General features: G+C 49.1%; 6 protein-coding genes across 6 annotated transcripts; 3 read left to right on the top strand and 3 right to left on the bottom strand.

Annotated features, from left to right (window-relative positions):
* Positions 1-437: 437 nt before the first annotated feature.
* On the bottom strand, positions 438-2488 carry EDB82DRAFT_519251 (Not1 N-terminal domain, CCR4-Not complex component-domain-containing protein; the record flags this gene model as incomplete). The annotated part of the gene is made up of 4 exons (XM_025732041.1): positions 438-498; positions 552-1059; positions 1111-2164; positions 2234-2488. 4 exons carry the CDS (start codon positions 2486-2488, stop codon positions 438-440), a joined length of 1878 nt encoding a protein of 625 aa, XP_025591007.1.
* Positions 2489-3554: 1066 nt separating this feature from the next.
* Positions 3555-4333, top strand: EDB82DRAFT_470020 (D-Tyr tRNAtyr deacylase-like domain-containing protein; the record flags this gene model as incomplete). The annotated part of the gene is made up of 5 exons (XM_025732044.2): positions 3555-3561; positions 3646-3824; positions 3895-3937; positions 4042-4235; positions 4295-4333. The coding sequence occupies 5 exons, from the start codon at positions 3555-3557 to the stop codon at positions 4331-4333; spliced, it is 462 nt and encodes a 153-aa protein (XP_025591008.2).
* A 1588-nt stretch (positions 4334-5921) lies between these two features.
* On the top strand, positions 5922-7105 carry EDB82DRAFT_423160 (peptidyl-prolyl cis-trans isomerase D; the record flags this gene model as incomplete). Its single annotated transcript, XM_025732045.1, has 2 exons — positions 5922-6279; positions 6345-7105. 2 exons carry the CDS (start codon positions 5922-5924, stop codon positions 7103-7105), a joined length of 1119 nt encoding a protein of 372 aa, XP_025591009.1.
* Positions 7106-7914: 809 nt separating this feature from the next.
* Positions 7915-11220, bottom strand: EDB82DRAFT_422334 (uncharacterized protein; the record flags this gene model as incomplete). The annotated part of the gene is made up of 1 exon (XM_025732046.2): positions 7915-11220. One exon carries the CDS (start codon positions 11218-11220, stop codon positions 7915-7917), a length of 3306 nt encoding a protein of 1101 aa, XP_025591010.2.
* A 4830-nt stretch (positions 11221-16050) lies between these two features.
* Positions 16051-17999, bottom strand: EDB82DRAFT_8262 (uncharacterized protein). Its single transcript, XM_025732047.2, has one exon. The coding sequence runs from the start codon at positions 17621-17623 to the stop codon at positions 16463-16465; it is 1161 nt and encodes a 386-aa protein (XP_025591011.1). The 5' UTR covers positions 17624-17999; the 3' UTR covers positions 16051-16462.
* Positions 18000-20029: 2030 nt separating this feature from the next.
* Positions 20030-21343, top strand: EDB82DRAFT_8134 (mitochondrial 54S ribosomal protein mL58). The gene has a single exon (XM_025732048.2). It carries the CDS (start codon positions 20429-20431, stop codon positions 21050-21052), a length of 624 nt encoding a protein of 207 aa, XP_025591012.1. The 5' UTR covers positions 20030-20428; the 3' UTR covers positions 21053-21343.
* The last annotated feature ends 1 nt before the right edge of the window (position 21344 follows it).

Genomic DNA, 21344 nt, shown 5'->3' with positions numbered 1-21344 from the left:
ATGAGGCTGCAGTAACAAAAGAGGTGGCCGACTCCCCCAAAAACTAGGTTTCTCACCGCTTCCTGCCTTCGTGGATAACTATCTGTCAGAGGATTCACAAGGCAGACGGACCGGTCACATTTGCTTTCATATACCGAAAGGTCTTGTCATCCAGGGCTGCAGCCCGGCACTCGAAAGGTTCGTATTTCATATTCTCAAAAGATGGGGTAACTAACGACCCTTGTAGCATATTTACCTGTCCCAAAGAACAACAAAAGCGAGGACAGGGAAAGAAGATGAGGCTGCCGCTAATACCGTTCTTATCTCCCTGTGCTCCTAATGTGGCCCTCTCCGGGAGGTCACAAAACCAAAGTACAGACTGCCCGAACCCATAGCTCCATTCCATTTTTCACACAAACCAAAGAGAGGCGATCGTTGGATGTTGGGGTAATCTAAGATTAAACCTCATCCTCCAGAAATTTGTAGGCGAACTTGAAGTCGGCTTTTCGTCGATTCATCCTGCATTCATGTCAGCTTAGATCACCATAATTGACGAATGAGATTCTACTAACCAAGTGCTCTCATAGTCGAAAAATCGATATGTCCCCTGCTCGAAATCTTCGGTAATGTTCTTAGGCTCCTCATGTCTTTGAAACCATGTTTGATATTGCTTATGAAATCGCCAACTTTGATCCTTGAGAGCCTTGGCAGCCATGTACTGTTGAGCGGATCCTTGCTTATAGTAGAACACGTAGAACAGAGTGTCGGGATCGATGCGTGAGTACAACCGCGGGTCGTCGAAAAGGGGGAGCGGCTCGCGGGGGAAGTTGGATCCTGTTGGGGGTACCGGCACTTCGGGTCGGTATGTTCGTGGCACATCGGCATCCACAACATCGGGGCAGCTGGCCTGGCTGGCAGTCATCATGCGTAATGCTGATGGTGCGGAGGGAGGGTATGGCCGCTTTCTTGAAGTCTCATAGGTATCAACCAGATCTTGCAACGATGCAGGCAGGTGGTAGATGGACTCTTCCTCTTCCTCGGTAGACTTGACACCATTGGATGTGCCATTTGTCCTTGCGGCTATGTGGGAGTCAGCAATCGAGATCAAACATGGCTTTACGATATACCTACGCTTTGACGGCGCTGGAGTCTCGGGCACCAGAACCTGCTTTCCAGCAGCCTTTGATCGCTTGGACGGTTTTGTAGGTGCGGGCACGGGTGCTGGCGTAGGCACAGGCTCGGGTTCAGCAGGTGCTGGCGCCGGTGTGGGCTGCTTGGACTCTGGTTGTTGAGAAGCGGGCTGGGCAGAGGATGTAGCAGGGGAGTTGGTAGCACTGCTTCGAGATTGTGGCAATGGAGATATACTTGAAGATGCGGCGCCAGGTGGTGGAGGTAATGGGGAAATACCCACATTGTTCTTGTCACTTGCAGCTGCAGCCGCAGCTGCAGAGGCATACTTGAGACCCTCTCCAGCAGGCCTCGAGGGCACTGAGGCGGGCTTCATAACTGGTGTTCCAGAGTTGCCATTGCTAATGGTAGGTAGAGGAGCATGAAGCGTTGCGAGTGCAGGTAAGGGCGACTTTGTTTGGGAAGACGTTCTCCGTACTGGATCGACTTCCTTCGGCGCCTTCCTCGTCAGCGTCTTTGGCAGGTCAGTGTCGGGTGTCAGATCCTCTTGCACGGATTGCGCGTCCAGGGAAGAGCCCTTTTCGTTCTCGGCGCCCATGCCGTAGGTGCCTTCCTCGTCCTCAAGATCCAGTTCCTCGTACATCTCCTCATCCTCCATAAAGTCCTCGTTCATGCCGTCCGACACGTAGTATCGAATGCTCTCTTCTAGGTCGGTCACTTGCTCGGGCTCAACTCCGCCGTTCTCCAAGGATCTCCTGATGAGCTCCAGCTTGCCTTGATGCCACTTATGTCGTTCGATAACCCGTTCGACTTCGGCGATGCGTTCTGCCTTTGCGGTGTTGTTCTTGCCCTTCTTCATGGTCGCTTGTATCGATTCGCCCTCGGCTTCGAGGGTCTCGATTTGCTGTTCAAGCTCGTCGACCATACCGCTTAGGAACTCGCTAGCCTCGACCTTTGCCTGCTCCTTGGGATCGAGCTTGGCGGCGGCTGATAGACCTTCTTTCGAATATGCTTTCGTCTTCATGGCCTTTTCCACTGCCTTGAACTTTTCCATTTGCTATTTCCACAGAACCGAGTCAATATTGAACTTGTACGAGCTTGCTCGCTTTTGTCAGCGGGGACCAACCGTCTCGATCAGCTTCCGGTGCTCTAGCAGCGGAGCTTTGTCCTTAATGTCGTTACTAGCGGCCCATGTTTTGATCTGATCCCTCAGTCGCTGGAGCTTCTTGATCTCGCGCTTGAGGTTATCTTCTAGTTTGTCCTTTTGGGCGGGGTTGCTCGATTGTTCGATCTTTTCGTAGATGGATTCAAACTCAGTCACGCCTTCGGCGACCTTTTTGAAGCACTTGTCGACCTCTTGGGCCAGTTTCCTTGCGGCCATTATGAATAGATATATGCAGCCTCTCGGGCGCAGGATCTAGTCGTTCGTCAGGGCTCGTCTCGGTCGACTGCTATGTCGGGGGCTGCGTCGTTGTGCGTCCTTGGCTGCACCGGTCGGGGGAGGATGTAGCAGCGCAAGGGGAGGGGAGGCTTTATTATGGGGATTAAACCGCGCGTCGCAAATGAAAGGATTCGTCGTCTTTAAATATAATGACGTGATGATACAGTATCCGTTGTTAGGGAATTCAATTCCGCGAGCGGTTGGTAGGTGAGATGCGGTTGCTGAAGACAAGACAGAGACAGGCTGGCCAGCATTTGATGTTACTAAGGTTCAAGGTGGGAGATGTGGAGTGTGGATGCTAATGATGAGGCCAAGCAGCCGCAGTGTTTTCATTGGTTAAAAGAGCGCGAGTCAACTGGAGTGAGGCGCGGCTAGCTGCTGAAACAGGTCGCAGGGGAGTTTTGGGGGGCTAGAATAGTGAGCATTACAGATGGAACCTGGAGAAAACTCAATTAATGGCTGGTTTCAATCAATCATTTCACGACAAATAATGATTATTGGGCAATGTATTGATTATAGATCCAATAATGGCGTGATATCTCATTGCTGTAATTGCGGGATAGTTTCAATGACGTGGTTTTTCGCTAAAGGCTATATGCATAAGTGCCAGCATAGTACGGATATGTAGCACATCGCTAGACGCTTCTCACATGACTTATATTCATATCCATTCATTGCCGGTTGGACTCCCCTAGAAAGGGCCCTTTTGTGATACATTCCAGTAGGAGGGGCTCATAGTTTAACGTCAAAACTCAACGTGAAAGCTGTCTTTGTAACTGTCTTAATTCTCCTAAACTCTCATGACTCCCCTCAAAGTAAAATGCTGTAATAAAAATCTTCTCATGGTTTCTGGAAATGAGTGATAAGTTACACGGTAAAGTCGGAACCCATGCCGATCCGGCTACGGAGCAACATTCACATACAAAGAGCTTGACTCAAGCCCAACCGATAATTCAACTCACATTCTCAATTACACAAGTTTAAAAAAAAACTTATAATCACAAAAATGAAGGGTATGTGCATTTCAATAGCCGACTGGCAAAGCGAATGAAACATGAGGGCTGAGGGGAAAAGCTGACCAAAATCAACTCAAATAGTCATCCTGCAGCGTGTCCTGTCGGCGTCCGTGACCGTCGACAAGGAGATGATCTCGTCGATCGGCAAGGGAGTCTTGGCTTTTGCGGCCGTAGCCCCTGGGGATACAGAGAAGGAGGCCGATCTCATGGCCGCAAAGGTCTTGAGGATGAAGTTGTGGGATGATGAGGAGGGCATCAAGGTAAGAACTGGCCTTGGTATCGTTTACTCAAGGTCTCCATCTGACTTTTTTTATTTTTTGGGAAATCTAGTGGAAGAAGAGTGTTGGCGATATTGGCGGCGAGGTTCTCTGCGGTGAGTTTTGATTCTGAACCTTTCTTTTCTTTTCTTTCCCCTCTTCTCTTCCAGCCACAAAAGGGAGAAAATAAAAATGACTGAGACGTGATATCCGAACACAGTATCGCAGTTCACTCTACTGGCTAGCACAAAGAAGGGAGCCAAGCCTGACTTCCACGGCGCAGCCAACCCGGAGGAAGCGCGCCGGCTATACCACTACTTTGTGCAGAAGGTCAAGGGTGGATATATGGAGGAGAGAGTCAAGGATGGTCAATTCCAGGCGTGGATGGAGGTAGCCCTTGTAAACGACGGACCGGTGAGTTTTTTTCCAACGATTGTTTGTGAGTCTGTGTTGATCATGATGAAATATTACAGGTCACTCTTGAGCTGAACAACGGAGCCAAGACGGGATAGATGCATTGAAAGCGGCTTTCTATAGAGGGCATGGATTATACAGCACAGGGACATGGTCTATAGAGGAATAGACGGGCTAGACAAAAGAATAGGAAGTTTGGTGGATTTCACAGCTGCTATCAGCTTGCCTTGCAGTATCAGAGAATTAGCCAGCGAGAGCACAAGAGATAAATAGTGATTCAGTATGAGGCAGTTTCTCATGTATTACACTCCAAAACTCGTAGCAAAGTTTCCCAAAAACGTGTTGGTAGAAAGACGTGTTTTTGGAACTAGCTGTGTTACCGTCACTACTGGATGAGACGATGGCTATGAGAAGCCGCCTTTTCGGGAGGATATTCGGCTATTGACTCTTACAGATAGAGCTGGAAGTCCTGGCGAGCATTGACCAGCATAGACACGGCATGTCTTGTGCGTCTTTGAGAGGGTGTATGTTGTGTTGTGCTACAAGGGCTGAAATTCCGTGTTTGTAGAAGTAATCCCAGGTCAGGTCAGGCAATGTCTTTCTATTCCATGAAACGACACTTATTTTTAATGAGAAGATGGGGATTTATACTTGAGAACATATGTAATTCAGACTCACACGACTTCATATAATATTGTTCACATACTGTTCTTCTAACAGTTGACTAGAAACAGCGTGTGTGCTGTTAGAGGCTGGTCGCTTATCAGATCCCTGTCCTGGGCCTCATGTTGATGACCCCTCCTCATCGTCTTGCCCCTCCCCCACTTCTGTAAGATGAGAAAGTGTGTTTTGCATGATGTGATGTTGTCTCTTTTCTCAACATGAGCTTGTTTTGACTAAATGGCATGAACGGTTCTGATAGACATGAAGGGTTTTTAATATTTCAACTTTCTCACTTAAGACACAGTTAATATATATGCTACCTACCTACTAAGGTAGGCTGAGCAAAGTTCAAGGGTCATGTCTCTAATCTCTCTTAGCTGCAGGGTCAATTTCAGCCTCACCAGGGCCAATTGATTTATTATTTCAAGTCATTCTTATTTGTCAGCTACGGTAAATAGTATTGATAGGGAGTTCTCTTCTTTCTTTTCACTTATCACCAACGTAAAGAAGAGAAGATGCGCCTTGTGTTGTCCATTCCGCGGATGTCATCAAGGGACGGGAGGGGCTGACGGGATCTACTTGGCCCTAGTCTAAGATATCTCAGTTTAGACATGTTTGTATCAGAATATAATACTGTCCATGATACTGAGGAATCAAGATAAGCTGTCATAAATAACAAGGAATACATTATAATGAATAAGTAATATTGTCCAATTCAATCCAATTGACTCAATTCCTAGTTCATCCATCATCATCGTACCCTGGCCTCATCCAAGTTACCCACTTATAAGCGGCACGATTACTTGCATCGTGACGGAACCTTCCCATAATTGGCAAAGAAGCTCCCCTCTTCTGTTTCCTTCTGTGCGATTCTGCCCTTGAACTAAACAAACCCCACGTCGTGATAACTCCTTCCTTCCTCCATAACAAAAGCCTCCTTTTTCAAAAGTCATCTTTTCAGCGACTGCATCTTTTCTCTTCTCCTCTCAATCTCCCCCAAGAACCTTTCACCAAAACTTTGCAATGGCGGCCGAAGGCGAATCCCCCGCGCGACCCCGCGTCTACTTCGACATCTCCCTCGGCGGCAAGTCCGTTGGTCGTATCACCATGGAGCTTTACGCCGACCTCGTCCCCAAGACAGCCGACAACTTCCGCGCTCTCTGCACTGGTGAGAAGGGCATCGGAAAGTCTGGAAAGCCTCTGCACTACAAGGGCTCCGTCTTCCATCGCGTCATCAAGCAGTTTATGATCCAGGGTGGTGATTTCACTGCTGGAGACGGCACTGGAGGCGAGTCTATTTACGGCAACAAGTTCGACGACGAGGCTTTCCCTATCAAGCATGAGAAGCCTTTCCTTCTGTCCATGGCCAATGCTGGTCCCAGTAAGTTTGCTCAGCCAGAGTCTCCTCGTACCATGTCATGATGCTAACGGGGATTACCCCACTAGACACCAACGGCTCCCAATTCTTCATTACTACCGTTCCTACCCCTCATCTCGATGGCAAGCACGTCGTATTCGGAGAGGTTCTCAACGGCAAGTCCATTGTTCGCCAGATCGAGAACCTTACTACCCAGTCTGGCGATCGTCCTGCCAAGGAGGCTCTCATTGCCGACTGTGGTGAACTCACGGGCGATGCCGCCCTCGCTGCCGATGTGAAGCAACCCGACGCTCTTGGCGACCCCTACGAGGACTTCCCCGAGGACTGCACCGACACCCTCGACGCTGTCGCTGTTCTCAAGATCGCAAAGGCCAGTAAGGACTACGGCAACACTGCTTTCAAGTCAGGTAACTACTCGCTTGGACTCGACAAGTACCAGAAGGGTCTGCGCTACATCAACGAGGAGCCTGAGCTTGAGGACCAGCCTCAGTCCATCAAGGACGAGCTCCAAGCCCTACGCTTCTCCCTTAACAACAACTCGGCCCTCCTCAACATCAAGCTTGAGGCTTGGGACGACGCTGCCCGCTCTGCTTCCGCTGCCCTCGAAGTCAGTGGAGTCGCGGACGGTGACCGCGCGAAGGCTTACTACCGCCGCGGCCTTGCCAACATCCATCTCAAGGATGAGGAGGCTGCTCTGCGCGACCTGACCGAAGCCAGCAAGCTCGCCCCTAACGACAGCGCCATTGTCCGCGAGCTCAACGGCGTCAAGACCAAGGCTGCCGCTCGCGCTGCCAAGGAAAAGGCTGCTTACAAGAAATTCTTCGCCTAAGTGATACCTGCCCAGAAGGCATCACGGAAAATAGAGGGCGTCGTTTTTACTCACTATGAGCGATATAGAGCGCCAGTTGTATTTACATAACTAAAGGCAATGTTTAACATGACGGACGGGAGGCGGAGGATATGATCCATCTTTTATTATAACATGACCCATGCGAGGAAAAAGCGGGTTACTTAGGAGTCGGCGCTGAATGAGATACCATCGAATTGCATATCTTGCAATCTACTTTAAACGATACGATGCCATAATGATTATGATATGTGTGACTGGGTTACGTTTTGTCGTGTTGGACTAGATCAAGGGGCTGAAAGGAGAACATTGTCGTGATTCTTGGTTAAGTTCTATCTTTTGTTTTATCTAAAAGCTACAGTATTCCGCCCCCTTTCTATATGATACCCAACAATTTCCTCTGTTTCTTTCACCGTTAGACAAACGCCCAGCGTTATCACGGTCTGATACCTCCCAACCAAAGACTAGACTCCATTGCTAAATATGTTTGATAGACGACCACTCTATAAGTCTACCATGCAAAATATAAACCACAAACCCGCCCTCCAACACCAACCCCCAGAGAAAGATATAAAAAAACGAAGTATAAATGAAAGAAGAAGAAAAAGATGAGACAAGTGGTTGAAAGAAGTTGTATTGTTTCATTCAATCATAAAGACTAGCTCTCTCCTTCATCTAGTCGCCAAAAAGGTATATATGTATATATATATGTGTGTGTCTGTGTGTGTGTCTGTGTGTCTGTGTGTGAGGGCGTGTATAAATGGATATAAAATGTTCCTTTTTTTACTCTTTTACTTGTGATGCTTTGGAGATTCCTTGCCCTCGGGGCTCTCGCCGCGCCCGCCTATGCGCATAATGCCGCTGAGAATCGTGCGTCCCACGCGTCCGTTCTTAGACTTGAGCGTGTTACTCGCACTCGCGCTTCCTCCCGCGCTCGCACGCCGCTGCTTACGATGCTCCCAGCCTTCTTTGTGATGGTGGTGGTGATGGCGACGTCGCTCCTTACTGCGTCGACGACTGTTCTGCGCTGCGTTTTCATCATTGACTTCGCTACCTGAGCTGCCGGGTGGAGGCGGCTCGTAGACGTCGTTCCATGCTGTTGAGGAGCCGGCGTATGAGATAGAGAGTGATTCCATGAGGGAGGCTTGTTCGAGAGATTCGGCAACGTCTTCTGTTGTGGCGTTTGTTGCTGTTTCGCTGGCGCGTTCGGATTCTACCTTTGCGAGGCAGGCGTCGGCACGTTCTTGAAGGGCGAAGCAGATATCGTTAAAGGTGAGAAGCTCTGGATCTACTTGTTCTCTCTTATCATCGACTGGTCTGGCGTCCACCCATAACTTCACAAGGCTAGCCATGTTTCTCGTGTTGTCGATTAAGTATGGCAGGCTAGGGAAGCCCTCCTTGGAGGTCAGACTCAGGCGACCGAGAATAGTAACAGGTGTGCTGTAACCAGCCGGAACAAAGTTGTTAGTTTCACGATCCGCGGGGATACTGCAGACCTGGTCGATATAGTCGCGAACAGATTGTCGTTGCAGGTTCAAGAAGCGGTTCATCGGTTCCATCCACTCTTCTCGCTTGCCAAAGTTGGACAAGTTTGCTAGCTTTTGCAGTGCTTTTGCGATAAGGGTAAATGTTCGTTGCGCTTGAGGTCGCGGGTGGTCACGGAGAAGGTTGAACAGCTTTGGTGACAAGATGGCTGGGCAGATGAAGCGAAGGAACAGGAAACCGGACACGGATGTATACGTGACGGTGCGCAAGAAGTCTCCGTAGCGGTCTTCTGCAACTGCTCGAATATACTTGAGGATGTGTCGTAGCTCAGGGGGCAGTCGGTTGGCTGAGTTGGCGATGCACTTCCATACTTCAGTCGTGTAGTGGATAAGAACAGTCCAGTGCTGATCCAGATCCGCTTCGTTGGTAATCTTGCTGGGATCAACTTCGCAGTTCGGGTTAATCTCGTTGATCTCGAAAAGTTTCTCCTGCAGGATCTCCTCCATGTACTCCTTGCCAAGGCGGCGCATGTGGAACTCGAGAGACTGCGTTAGTAGTGAATTGCCGCGGAAGAGCAAGTTTGCTTCTCCAGCGAGGGACTTGCTCATATCTCGCACAATGAGCTCGCGATCGGTCGCTGCATCAATCGAGTCGTTGGATTTAAGGCGACTGCTAAATCGATACTTCTTCATGGAAGCCTGGTTACCAATTCCATCAATTTCGTCTTCCACCAAGCCCATGAGCCATTCGGTGGCAGTGCCGGATGTCTGAAAAATGTTGAGGAATAACTCTGATAGTCTACGCAAATGTCCGGGCAAAACAGCCGAGATCGAATTTGTCAACCCTGCTGGGAACCGTTGCAGGATATCCTTAAGCGGTTCATATTCCTTGGACAGAAGAACAACATGCTCGTCGTGATTCACTTTGATTAGCATCTGTCCAACAGACTGGTGCTTCTCGTCAAATACTTGAAGCCATTGTTCGTTATCCTTGCCACGATCAATCTGATCAAGACCAAGGTCAACAGCTCCAACCACAAACTCTTGCAAGTTCCGCGTTCTTGGCAATCCTACAGAAGCCTGAAGGAGATTGCTCGAACTATCCATATTTCCTTCTACCCTCTTCAACACAACAGATAATAACGGTGTAGAAGGTGGAAGATCAGTAAAGTCGCAGTCCTCTCTCCAGAAAGGATTCTTCGTCCCTGTCTTGGTCGTCGTTCGCGCTCGCACTTCGCCGTCTAATATGACCTCGGCCAGATAGTTACCGATCAAAGGATCAGGCTCTGGCCGACCTGGCCTCTCATGTATTGTCGATTCAACTGCACCGATCCCGCTCGGTCTAGTCTTGATTTTTGCTTCAGTAACTCGGACACTGATAGTCTTTTCGATTCGAAAGACTTCACCATTGTGTTCGTTTTCGATATTGTCTACTTCCAAGATTTGTGATGTGTTGGGGTCGTCGAGGTGATATATGTCTGGTACTGCAAAAGCTCGGAGGAGACATAGCCAAACTTCGAAATGAATTCTGCTGTCGAGCGCCAGGTACACTGGTCGGAAGATGGAAAGATGAGTGGATGATGTGGCATAAATAGGGAATATGGCAATGCAGTATTCCTCGTCAAGTACCGTGCGATCGAGTTGTTGAACGGCACAACGAGAGAGTTGTGAAAGGTCGATAATGGACAGGACTGTGACGTCGTTCTCTGTCATGAGTTTGAACTCTCCGCCGTCCTGGAGAATACAAGAGACCCTCCTCCACGACGTAGTTGGTGAACGAAGATCTCTTGTTGATGGCCGTTTAACGATCGCCCTCGGTGAGACAGCTAGACCCTTATCCCATAACATAACCTTTCCGACCTTGATAATACTCGTGGGCTTATTTTTCTCTTGAGACCAGCCATGCCTCCTAAGCTCCGGTCTCATCGGCATAACCTGGTTATTCGGCTTGCTGTTGGAAAGCTTGATCCCTGTTGGGCGTAATTGTTGCCAGCATAGTAAAGCTGCCAACCACAAATCAAACTCTTCCATTTGCCGAGGGCATATCAGAATTTCGATAGGAGGCTGCAGGCAAACCAACTCCAAACATTCTTTAGTCAGTTCGGGATAATCGACAGGGAGGACCCTGCAACCACGCAGATCGGAAACAAGTGGGATGTGAAAGGGTCCATTTTGTCCCGAATCAAACATGAGACACCCCTTCTCTTCTTCGATGTAGGCCACTCCACTGTGCCAGGGGCCACCCGTTTCGCCTTGGTACTCTATCTCGCCGCGCATCCGACCGCACAGAGTTCTCATGAGAAGCAGAACCTTATTCGCATCATCGGTAGCTATGGGTAACGGTAGTGAGTCGACGGAAGGTGGTGGAGAGATGAGGGGGGAGGTAGGTCGGGATGATTGCCGCTTCATAAGTCTTCTCGCTTTTTTGTCTTTTGGCACACCTGAGGAGTCTCGTCCTGTTATTAAAGAATGGTGTAAAGAGTCCAACGAGCTGAGCTGCGGTCTTAGTTCATCCGACGGGTGCAATGACCCTGATGAGCTTACACTGCCAACACGGTGTCGCTCTGATGTAGGCGGTGGTACACTTCTTTGAGCTAGCATAGAAGTATCCATTGTGCGCGTCCGAGGTCGTAGACTGCCGCTCGTATGTCGTAAGTGTTGCCTCGGAGGGCTAGATTCGCTGCTTTCGTACGACTCGCTGAAAACCTCGTTGAAAACCATGCCTTGCCTGCGAGTAGGACCTGCAGAGGAGGGTATCGAGCGGGGAGAGGTCTGCTGCAAGAAGACATCTTCTGGAGATTGAAGAGAGTCCGTCGTCACGCTGAGGGTGGGAGGCGTGGGAGGCTCGACGGGATCTGGAGTTACGGAGCGAACGGTATTAGAGGCATTTATCAGTGTATTTCGAAAGGCAGACCTCAGGTTGGAGGCGCTTGAGCGTTCCATCTTTGGGTCCCGGGGAAGGTTGAGGTCGGAGGTTGAGGCTTGGTTCCAGGACGTGGTATCACTGGAGGTACCAGATCGAGAGTTGTCTTGTTCGTCCATGTTTGGCGGTCGCAAGCCTAAGCCATTGCTTGTCCACATCCACATTCACGCGCCCGTCCCGCATTGAGGTGAAAGAAACAGCAATAGTAGTGGGTTTTTCGCTAATAGGGTCGGTGTCTAAGGCTGGGTTGGGGTGCCTCAAGGGCTTTCTTTGTTGCGGGTGAGGGGAAGCGATTTAACGATGGGATCAGTCTCAATGAGGGTCGGTATCGAATGATGGTGATGCGAATATTATCGTCGGCGTGGGCCAAATAGTGCGACTACCGTGAATGTCTCCGGGTGCTGGAACCGATTGTTGAGAGAGACCTCATAAATCAGTCACTGGTTGCGGGGAGGCTTGTTAGTCTGTGCATGGAAAGAATCGAATCGCAAACTGGAGTGGACTAGACTCGGCTGGACTGGGTCGGGCAGACGCAGACAAGACAAGGCATTGGAGGGAGGGGGGGAACCAACATACATGTTGGAAATGGCACTAAAACCAAACAGACCAGTCGGAAAGGGAAAATGAATGGGAAAAAAAGATGAAGAAGCCAAGAAATACATACACACATGAAGAAATATCCTAATACAGAAGTTCAAGACCCAAGACCAGTATGAATGACGATAAGCGTAGTTGCGCTCAGACAGACAACGAACAAGTGAGCCAGGTAGGCAGACACTTGTCAAGGTCTTTAGAAAGGAATCGAATTGCGGTGAGTTAAGTCGAAAGATGAGTTGGAGGTTGTGTTTTCATGCAAGGTACAGACAGACAGACAGTACAAGCAGAGGGTTGGAGAAGCCGAAACAGGAGAGATTGCAACACAGTGAGTCAACTCAAGGTGCGTATGTGCATTTGAAGGGAAATGAAATGAGAAATAGAGAAAACACGTCGCCACGCACGTATATTCTTCAATGTCAAGTCAAGACAGGACTCCAATGTCATGTCACTTCTACGGATATAGACCCAAGGACTCGGCACAGAACCAATGAGTTCGCCTTGTCTGCCCGCAAGCTCAGGCTTAAGCGTAGCCGAGAAGAGGCCCTTGTTTTCCATCTTTCCAGCACCAGCCACCCTTGAATGCTGTCCTAGTAGGGGTCTTTGTATCTTTTCTTGGGGCCATGAGGGAGGGATGACCTTGAAGAGTCTTATTAGGCTATAGTACAAGGCACTCTATCTCGAACAACTGCCGGAGGTTGATGGGTTTTGACAGGTTTGACAATTAATCTCTTTTTTTTCTGCGCCTCTATCGGATTAATTATCCAAGAAAATCTGCATCTCATCTCTTTGTGCTTCTCTCAAAGTCTTGGCTCGGCTTCGAGAAGCGGGGACTTCAGCAAATAACCAACTGTCTTCTTTCTTGCTGCCGATCCCCAGCCAGCCATGCAACCTTTTTTTCTTCGGCTTTAGATCGCAGGCGAGCATCAGCATCCAATCATTTTATTTACTTGTCTCTTTCTAATTGCAGGAAGATGCCGAGACAGGACGGGCCGTGGCGAGAAAAAGGGGACATCATCTTACATGCACTACAACCGACGACCTACATTTTAGTTACAGACTGTTTCAACCAACTCTTTGCATTTTCCCTTTTCGGTAATTTATCGTGCACGATAGGATCCGAAGTAAGTGGACACAAAAAAAAAGTTAAAGCATGACTGATCATTGTCATGCTAAACAAAAAAAACAAAAAACTAAGACAATACAACACACAGGCCCTGTAAGTTGGGATCCTGGGCTCTGGTCCTAGTTCATGATCCTGGTTATGGGCACGCAACGCAGCACGCAACAGTGGAGGAGTGGGGGGAGTTTAGAGAGGCAGCGGATCTCTACAACATTAGCTACAGGTGCATTAGCTACCAAGGCAGGCTAGCTGCTAGCCTACAGTCAGCCAGCTTAGCTGATGAGCGGACTTTCCACTACCTGATAGCTCACCCGGACACGAAGGCACCAACCTACGTATTCGCCTTATCCCTTTAATGACCTGCCAACAGACCATCTGGTGGCCTGGGGACATCCATCATACTGGTTTTTACATACACAAACATAACTGCATTGATATCTACCATCATCACCATCACCATCACACAGCGCCGCACGACATCCCCTTGTTCGAGTTTCATCCCAAGTCGCCCAGTGTTTCCACCAAATCCCGGCGTCCCTGTCAATAGGGACCCATCCCAAATACCAGAGAAACAAGGATCTTTCGGGTGCTTTCTACCAAAGAGATGGATGGCCCGCGGATGAGCTTTTCCAGTAAAGGCTCTGTTTGCGACTGTAACAGCTACCTCGACCACGGTACTGTGGGATGAAAACGCATCACCTGGATACCCTTATCCCGGACGACCCGCCCAGCTAGGAACAGGGCACATCGCAAGTACAAACTACACATTACCATACAATCTCAACGTTCGCTAGCTTGAACGCATACATCTGAGATAGCTATGAATGACTCGAACTGTAGATCACTCCTTTGTAAAGGCTGCAAGCTTTAGCTACTAACTACCAAATAAGAGTGAAAGGAGCTCAGGAGTTTCTAGTTCCTGGCGTCAAACTGTCAGCTTACTTGCGGGCGTAGGATGGGAATAATCAGCCGGAATGTCACCCGGAATGTCTCATCCTTTGCCCGCAGCGAACGAACAAACGGGCTGATACCACTTGCTTTGTTAGCATCTACGCAACTCAAACTTGAGCAGCCGCTAGTGGGAATTTCCTAGTTTGTCACATTTCTTCTCTTTTCCTGAGTTTTCAAATCTGACTGGTCCAAGAGCGAGATCGACAATATACAAAAAATAGACAGACCAGGGGGGAAGGGCAACGGGGAAGCTGGAACGAGAAAAGTCACATCAAATCAAGTTGGTTTTTCTCTTCCAACTAAGCCCAAAACTCCCTTTTAGACGGCCGATAGATAGTGTTCGTGTTCCTGGCATATATCACTGAGAAACTTAAGATTTGAGGCCCGATTCCCCCACATGGCCATCTCTTTGTTGAGGCCAACAGTTCTTGGCAGGGTTTAGAGAAAAGCGAAGAAGAACAAGAGATGATTCCCATCTTCCTCTGGATGCAAATGATACGACAGTCGTCAAAGCGTATCTTATTCGTACTTGAACGTATTATCATCGTTGCTGATACGGTCTTCTCCTAGAATATTCCACCCCTGATATTCATGTCAGAGTCCGGGAATAAGCTGAGATATGACATTGATGCCCCTGAGTTCACGGCATAATACTGCACGTATCCATATCCTCCTAGTCTGATACTAGTACATACTATTCTCGCAGTCGTAGTGGCCAAACAAGACTGTATGCATACGTACCCAATCCAATAAAGTTACATCCAAAAGGTAAGGCTGTTGGTTCTATCGACGCGGGTCTCTTGTCCCGTCCCGCCGGCGTGGGACGTACATTTCGCACGTGCATGTAACATCTGCAAAAGAGCCTCTCTCGATCTTCATAGGCAGATAGATGTTATTTGCTTTTTTTGGCTACGCAAGATTCCATATCCTACGTGTCAACTTCAGACCCTGTCGTTGGTGAAATTTGACCTCATCGCGTTTCTTTTTTTCTTCTTTTTTATCCCAGCCGCGATGTGACATACTTTGTCACAAAATTGGGTAGAGGGCCTCTCGCTTATACGAGAATCATCAATCACATATCACATCCGCTCGCCGAATGCTTCTGGAAACTCTCTCAACACGTCGGGGCTGTTAGTGGCAGCAGGGGATACCAATCAGTCGAAATTGGTTTGTTCCCAAGTTCTATACAAACTTGCCTGGCAGCGTCCCCATTCGCGGCCTCCGTAATTCAAGCACAGTCCATCACTCGACCTGAGAGTCTTCTCGAAACATCATCAGTTCATGAGGCCGTATCAAGCAACGCCCCGGGCAACACAAGCACACCGCTTCTTATCAATGTAGAATCAATGGCTGAACCAAAACATTGTCTGTGTTTCCCGTGCATATATCCGTCGTCATGATTGATACCAAAACATCCATGTCTCATGTAGTGCCACGCCATCAGTTGTAGGAATCTGCATTGAGTAAAGAATCTCGTCTACGAGATCCACCGTTGTAGTATTGTATCCATCGTGGTTTCTTATTGAAACCTCCACTGCACTCTCCGATTCTGGAACCCGTCGGCGAAGGGCTTATCGTGATGATCATGTCGTGTTCCATCAAAACCACTCATGAGATGAAAAGACCCACCATGTTGATGCGTGTGTGATTGCACTATATGAGCGCTTACGTCTTCTTCATAGTCACAACAGATACATTCGCCGTTTCAGAACTGGTTCGTCAAGCAAGCATAGTCGTTTGTGATCGTCTTGTGTATGGAGACGTTGCCTTGATCGGAAGTCAAATATGACAGTTACACATAACATCCATTGACCGCGTTTCCGTCTGGTGCGACATTGGGAGGTCATCTGCTACCCTGAACCTTCTTACACTGGAGGTCACTCACGATGAACAAGGGTACATCAAATTCCATGTTCAATACTCGACTGCCAACTCGTGGCGGTTTTTTGTATTTTCCTCATATCAGAAAAGAAGACAACAGCGGCCAAGAAAGCATGGCATATATACATAATGCCTGTATCGCGTAAAAGTTTCGACGCCTAGTAGAACTTTCTCTTCAAACTCCCAGTTGCCAAATCCCAGTGTTCCCATTCCCCCAAAATGACGATGCCCGAGGGTATCGTGGTCGAATCGAATAAAGTGAAGAAGTATAATCACCAAATGGTAGAAAAGAAATAGAGGAAAAAGTGTTGCATTTGCTGTGTGGATATCATCATTGCTCTCACTCGCCAAGTGTCTTAATTGAATCATACTAAATGTTGTCTTTAACGAAGGTGGGAGGTCTCAATTGGGCTTGCAGGACCGCTTCGAACATGGCTGAGATCAGTGCTGCCAGTTCTTCGCAGAGCCTGGCTCATTGTCTCAATGTTCAAATCGCCCCCTGAAACGTTAAGCTTGAGGTTGTTGATGCTGGTTGGGCTACCCAGTGGTCTTCGTGAGGGGCTCATCTCAATGCCCTTCATACTGCCGGGGTTGCTCGTAGGGGGGCTTGTCTCGGGTCCTTGGCTCGATACAGGTGATCGAATGGGCGAAGGTGAGCGGTTCATTGCTGCGGGTAGAGATGTAAGACCCGCAAGATGGATGCTGTCGCGGGAGCCCGCAATACCTGAAGCAGGATTGTGCTCAGCCTGTACAACGTCGGCGAACGAGATGAAGGATAGCCTGCGGACGTCTGCAGAGTCCAATGATCCATAGTTGGAAGCGTTGTCCGTCGAAACAGCGTCCCGGTCCGCAAACGATGCGAGTTCCGCTGCCCACTCACTTGCAGAGGGATCGTACAAGGGGAGACCAGTGCTGGCCCCTGTGACTGTCACTGAGGCGGGTTGATGCGAGCTGTGAGTCACAATCTCGACCGAATCAGGGTCCAGCTTGTGGTTCGTGATGGCTTCGGACGCATCATCAAGGACGGGAGGAATATAGTTCTCGGTTTGAATGTGCGTTGGGATGGCCGGGGAGTTGGGCAAGATGACGGAGCTGTCCTGGACATCACGCTCAAAGATCTGTGATGTAGCTGGTGAGGACAATCGCGGAGAGCCCGTGAAGCCGCGACTCGGGGACGCAGGTACAGTAAAACTCTGCTCGCCAGTAGGGGATCGTGATGGGTAGTTCGAGGATAGCTTGGAAGCGTCTCGAGATAGAGATGGGCTGGTGGGGTTGGAGTTTTCGTTGGAGGGAGTTTGAGACTCGTTGCGAGATTCAGATTTGGCGTTGGTATCGGTTTTCGAATCAGATTTCATGAGGGACGATGACTTCTTTTTACCAAGACCAAACAAGCCACGCATCTTGCTCTTTCCGTCCTTCTTTGTGTCTTCGCGATGGTTATCCGTTTCTCTGTTGAGTTCGCTGGCGCGAGGCGTCGAATCACCTAATCGCTGGTCGTCATATTGGACATCGCGGGCGATGGGCGCAGCTTCGGCAAGGCTCATGTTGACTGATAGATTAGCTCACGTGGTGAGCTATAAACACTGGTGTTTAGTGGTAGAATATATACGACAGAGATTCTTTTGGTGCAAAAGGTCGTCTGGTAGACTGTTGAACGAGGTACAGTCAGTAACGGAGGTCGTGGAATACAAATCTTAGTTCGACAAGCGAGAGGAGTGGGACAATAGGCCGGGGGAGATGGTATAAGTAGGTAAGTACGGAACGAGTCGAAATCGGGAACGGGAACGGGAGAGGAAGAAGAAATAAGCAAAAACGGCTGTGCGGAACTGAGACTCTGTGACTACTGTATCTGCTTTCTGTTCCTGCCGCCGCCTCGGCTGCTCTGGGAAGTGGGAGAAACATTGAATATTGGATGATTGCACAAACCTTTGAGACTAATGACCTGTAAACCCGTAGCTCCCGGTACAATACTGGGGACCTCCGTAAACAAAGACCCGCAACGGCCAGCGCTAAGGGTCGCTGTGGATGAGGTTGGAGACGTGCTAATCGCGGTACTGCCGTTGGGATTGTCCCGTTGAGCCGCCGCCGTCTGATCTTTCGGATAGCGTCGATGAAACGCGTGACGGTGCCGAGAGTTACGTCTCCAGCTGATGAAGACCTAAAGTGATCTTTTTTTCTGTCTTTTGCCGCAAAGCTGACGAGGCAATGGCGGGTGGATGAATGGATGGATTGCGGGCTGAGACGGCCTTGGTACCGTATGGCTGCAGCGTATTCGTGCAGTGGAAAGGAGACGAGAAACCCGATAGGTACCAAAGGCTATTGTTATTGTTATTGCTTTTTTTCGTTGGATGCCGCTCGCTTCTTTACCTATTTAAAGGTAGTATTTGCAGGGGGTTTCCAAGATAGTGTTGTTTATTCGTCTATTGTCTGCCGAGATGAACGGAAACAGAACAATAAGAGAAGGGAGAGGGGAAAGGAGACAAGTCAGATTCTTTTGGGAATCGGGACTTGAAGAAGAGGGGACGACGATACGATATCTAAAGGAATGAACAAAGTGACCATGGAAGGGTGGGAGGGGGCTGACAGCGGCGTAGGTGGCTTTAGTTAGAGCTGGGCTTCAAACTTTTGGAGGATCAGCGCACTTTGATCAAGGCACGGGATCATTAGAACTAAAGGCACGTACATACAGCGCAGTATGGGGCAATTTCGTGAGTCGCACGGAAGGCAGAAAAAAGAAATATCCACTACCTTCCATGTCTTTTCTTTACTTTGCCAGGGACGAGAGATTTAATTGCACTTCTTTTGACCACGGGACCTTGACGCTCTGCCAAGTTGAGCCAACGAACGACATTTCTCGGCTGTTGATGTCAAGACCAAAAACCTGCTTGTCAGGGATGAAACGAGTAGATACATCGAGATGCCGTACATGTAATGCAATGCAGAGTGAAAAGGGTCGGCCTACAAGGTGACCACGTTTTAAAATCTCGTCCTTCCAGATGTTCTGTTGGTTATCCATGTTATGATCCTGCATTGTATGTTACGTATGTCTGGTACCGGGCTGCACGAATCCTGCCCATGCATGCACTCGACAAGGGGACTCTCGTCCATGCAAGTCAGGCACCAGACCTGAGAGTCATCATTCAAGGGACTTTTAAACCCAACAATACGAATGTCAGCCCTGGGCTTCCTATCTAAGATGCTAAAGGGAACGATCCGATGGGTTCAAATATCCCTTTGTAGCCCTGAAATCTCATGATATTTCGGCCTCTCCCTTGGACACTTACAATAGTCTCAATAACATGTGGTTGCTATATTGGGCCCAGTCAAGCCACTTTCTCCCTCAAATCGACCACCATTGTTGTTCCTTGGAACGGTTGGGTGACAGCCCGTCATCATCTTGGTCACTTCTCTTATCACACATCCCATGCCGTTCTTGTCACCAACCTCACAACCTGGCCATGACCCCGCTACCGACATGGACCTCGTGACAACTCCTTCAGGGCTGTTTTCTCATGCCCTGGCAGAATAGCATAGAGCAAGTTAACAAGGGGTAAAGATCCGCGCGTATCTACATCAAAGAGCAACAAGGGAGATGAGAGAGAGAAAAAAGCCTGCCCTGCTTGTGCATCGATGGGTTACGTTTTTCATCCCAAACGCCATCGACAACACCAAAAGTGCAATCTGCGATGCACCATTGGGTTTCGCTTTTAGACCCATTTTTAGAACTCAAGCTTTTTGACATGCCCATATGCCGAACCCCTTTTCCCCTGTCATAATTCGCCACTGATAAGGGGTCGCTGATCAGTCCCCCTCCACAATCATCTCCAGTGTTCCCAGGAAAACGTAATTGTAGATCTGCTCGATGTGCTTGGAAATTGAAACAAGGGACTCGTCAGCTGGAGGTTTCAGTGTTATTAGAAGCGCGGAAGGTTAAAGCCACGAGGGGTCAACCAGTAGCTTGGACGGAAACAGTCAACTTGCCAAGAGGGGCATTCCAGACAACCGACGTCATAAGTTGACGGATCTCCAGCCTGTGAAAACGGTCCATTGATCTTCCGACCCGTTCTTCGAAATCATGTGACCATGAACAGCCACTGTCCACGTGATGAGAAACGGGCGACGCCTGTGTTAGGTAAGCGAATTTGTAGTGGCAGAAACTTCAGATCTTCGACTTCAAGGTGTTTAGCAGGGTCCAGCTGTAACCACACGACAAGCCAATTGCCGTGGCTAATCGTCTTCAACCCGGTGCACGAGGTCCATACGAGAATCCAACACCTCGACCAGCACTCCCAACCTCTACGTGCTCCTGACCGTTTCAATTCGGTCGTTCGATAACACTAAAACACAAAATGGAGTTCCGGACACTCGCACGACCAGCGGCTCGGCTGCTCAGCCCTCGCCCATCAGGCCTTCCTATCGTTCCCTGCCGTGGCCACAAGACAACAAGCCGAACGAAACGATCTCTCAAGATCGCCCCTCACGAATCTTTCCTCCCCGACCGAAAGGCTGCCTTCCCCGCCTCCGACTCCATCATCTACAACCCTCCTTCTTCTGAGGCGTCTCCTCTCCACACACCCTTCCTCTTCCTCCCTCCCAACGATGCACGCCGTGTAGCCCTCACACGACTTCGACACACTCCCGGTTCTCCCCTGGAGCCTATCTCCAAGAGCAAACTGCCCCCAGAGATGAAGTACAACCGCCGCAGTCCCAACTATAACCTCACCGCTGCCGATATCAAGGAGATGAAGCAACTAAGGCAAGAAGACCCCGAGACATGGAGCGTCAACAAGCTTGCCGAGAAGTTTGGCTGCTCTGTTATCTTCGTAAAGATGGCGGCTCCCGCACCTGAAGCCCATTTGGAGAATGTCAAGCGCAAGCAGGAGAGGAGGGAATCTCGATGGGGAGCTATCCGAACCAACGCCAGAGAGGAACGCAAGAGGAGGACGGAAATGCTCTACCGTGGCGAGTTGTAAGGTGTGTCTTGTTGAGGTGCCAATGACCTGGCCCAGCGGTTATCTATCGAACTTGTATAAACATATAAAATCGCCAGGAGCTTGTGTAGGATTATGACGATGGGGAGCGGTGAAATGTGAATCATGCTGGATTCAGCCCACCGAGTTGGGCAAACTGTATAATGTCAAAAATACCAATGAACTACATCAATGTAACGGTCTCTCTTGTTTCCAAGCCACATTATTTCCGTACACGTTGATTCACCATCTTCCAATACTTGTGATTTGTTAATGTACAACTCTCTCACACTAT

This window comes from Fusarium venenatum (genome assembly GCF_020744135.1).
Source record: "Fusarium venenatum strain MPI-CAGE-CH-0201 chromosome Unknown EDB82scaffold_1, whole genome shotgun sequence".
NCBI classification, from domain to species: Eukaryota; Fungi; Ascomycota; class Sordariomycetes; order Hypocreales; family Nectriaceae; genus Fusarium; species Fusarium venenatum.
Note: the sequence above shows the minus strand (reverse complement) of the source record. Positions and strands in the feature narration are given on the sequence as shown.

What these genes read in the sequence shown, in the direction of transcription:
- EDB82DRAFT_8134 (XM_025732048.2), top strand. Translation starts at nt 20,429, where the DNA reads ATGGAGTTCCGGACACTCGCACGACCAGCGGCTCGGCTGCTCAGCCCT.
- EDB82DRAFT_8262 (XM_025732047.2), bottom strand. Translation starts at nt 17,623, where the DNA reads ATGAGCCTTGCCGAAGCTGCGCCCATCGCCCGCGATGTCCAATATGAC.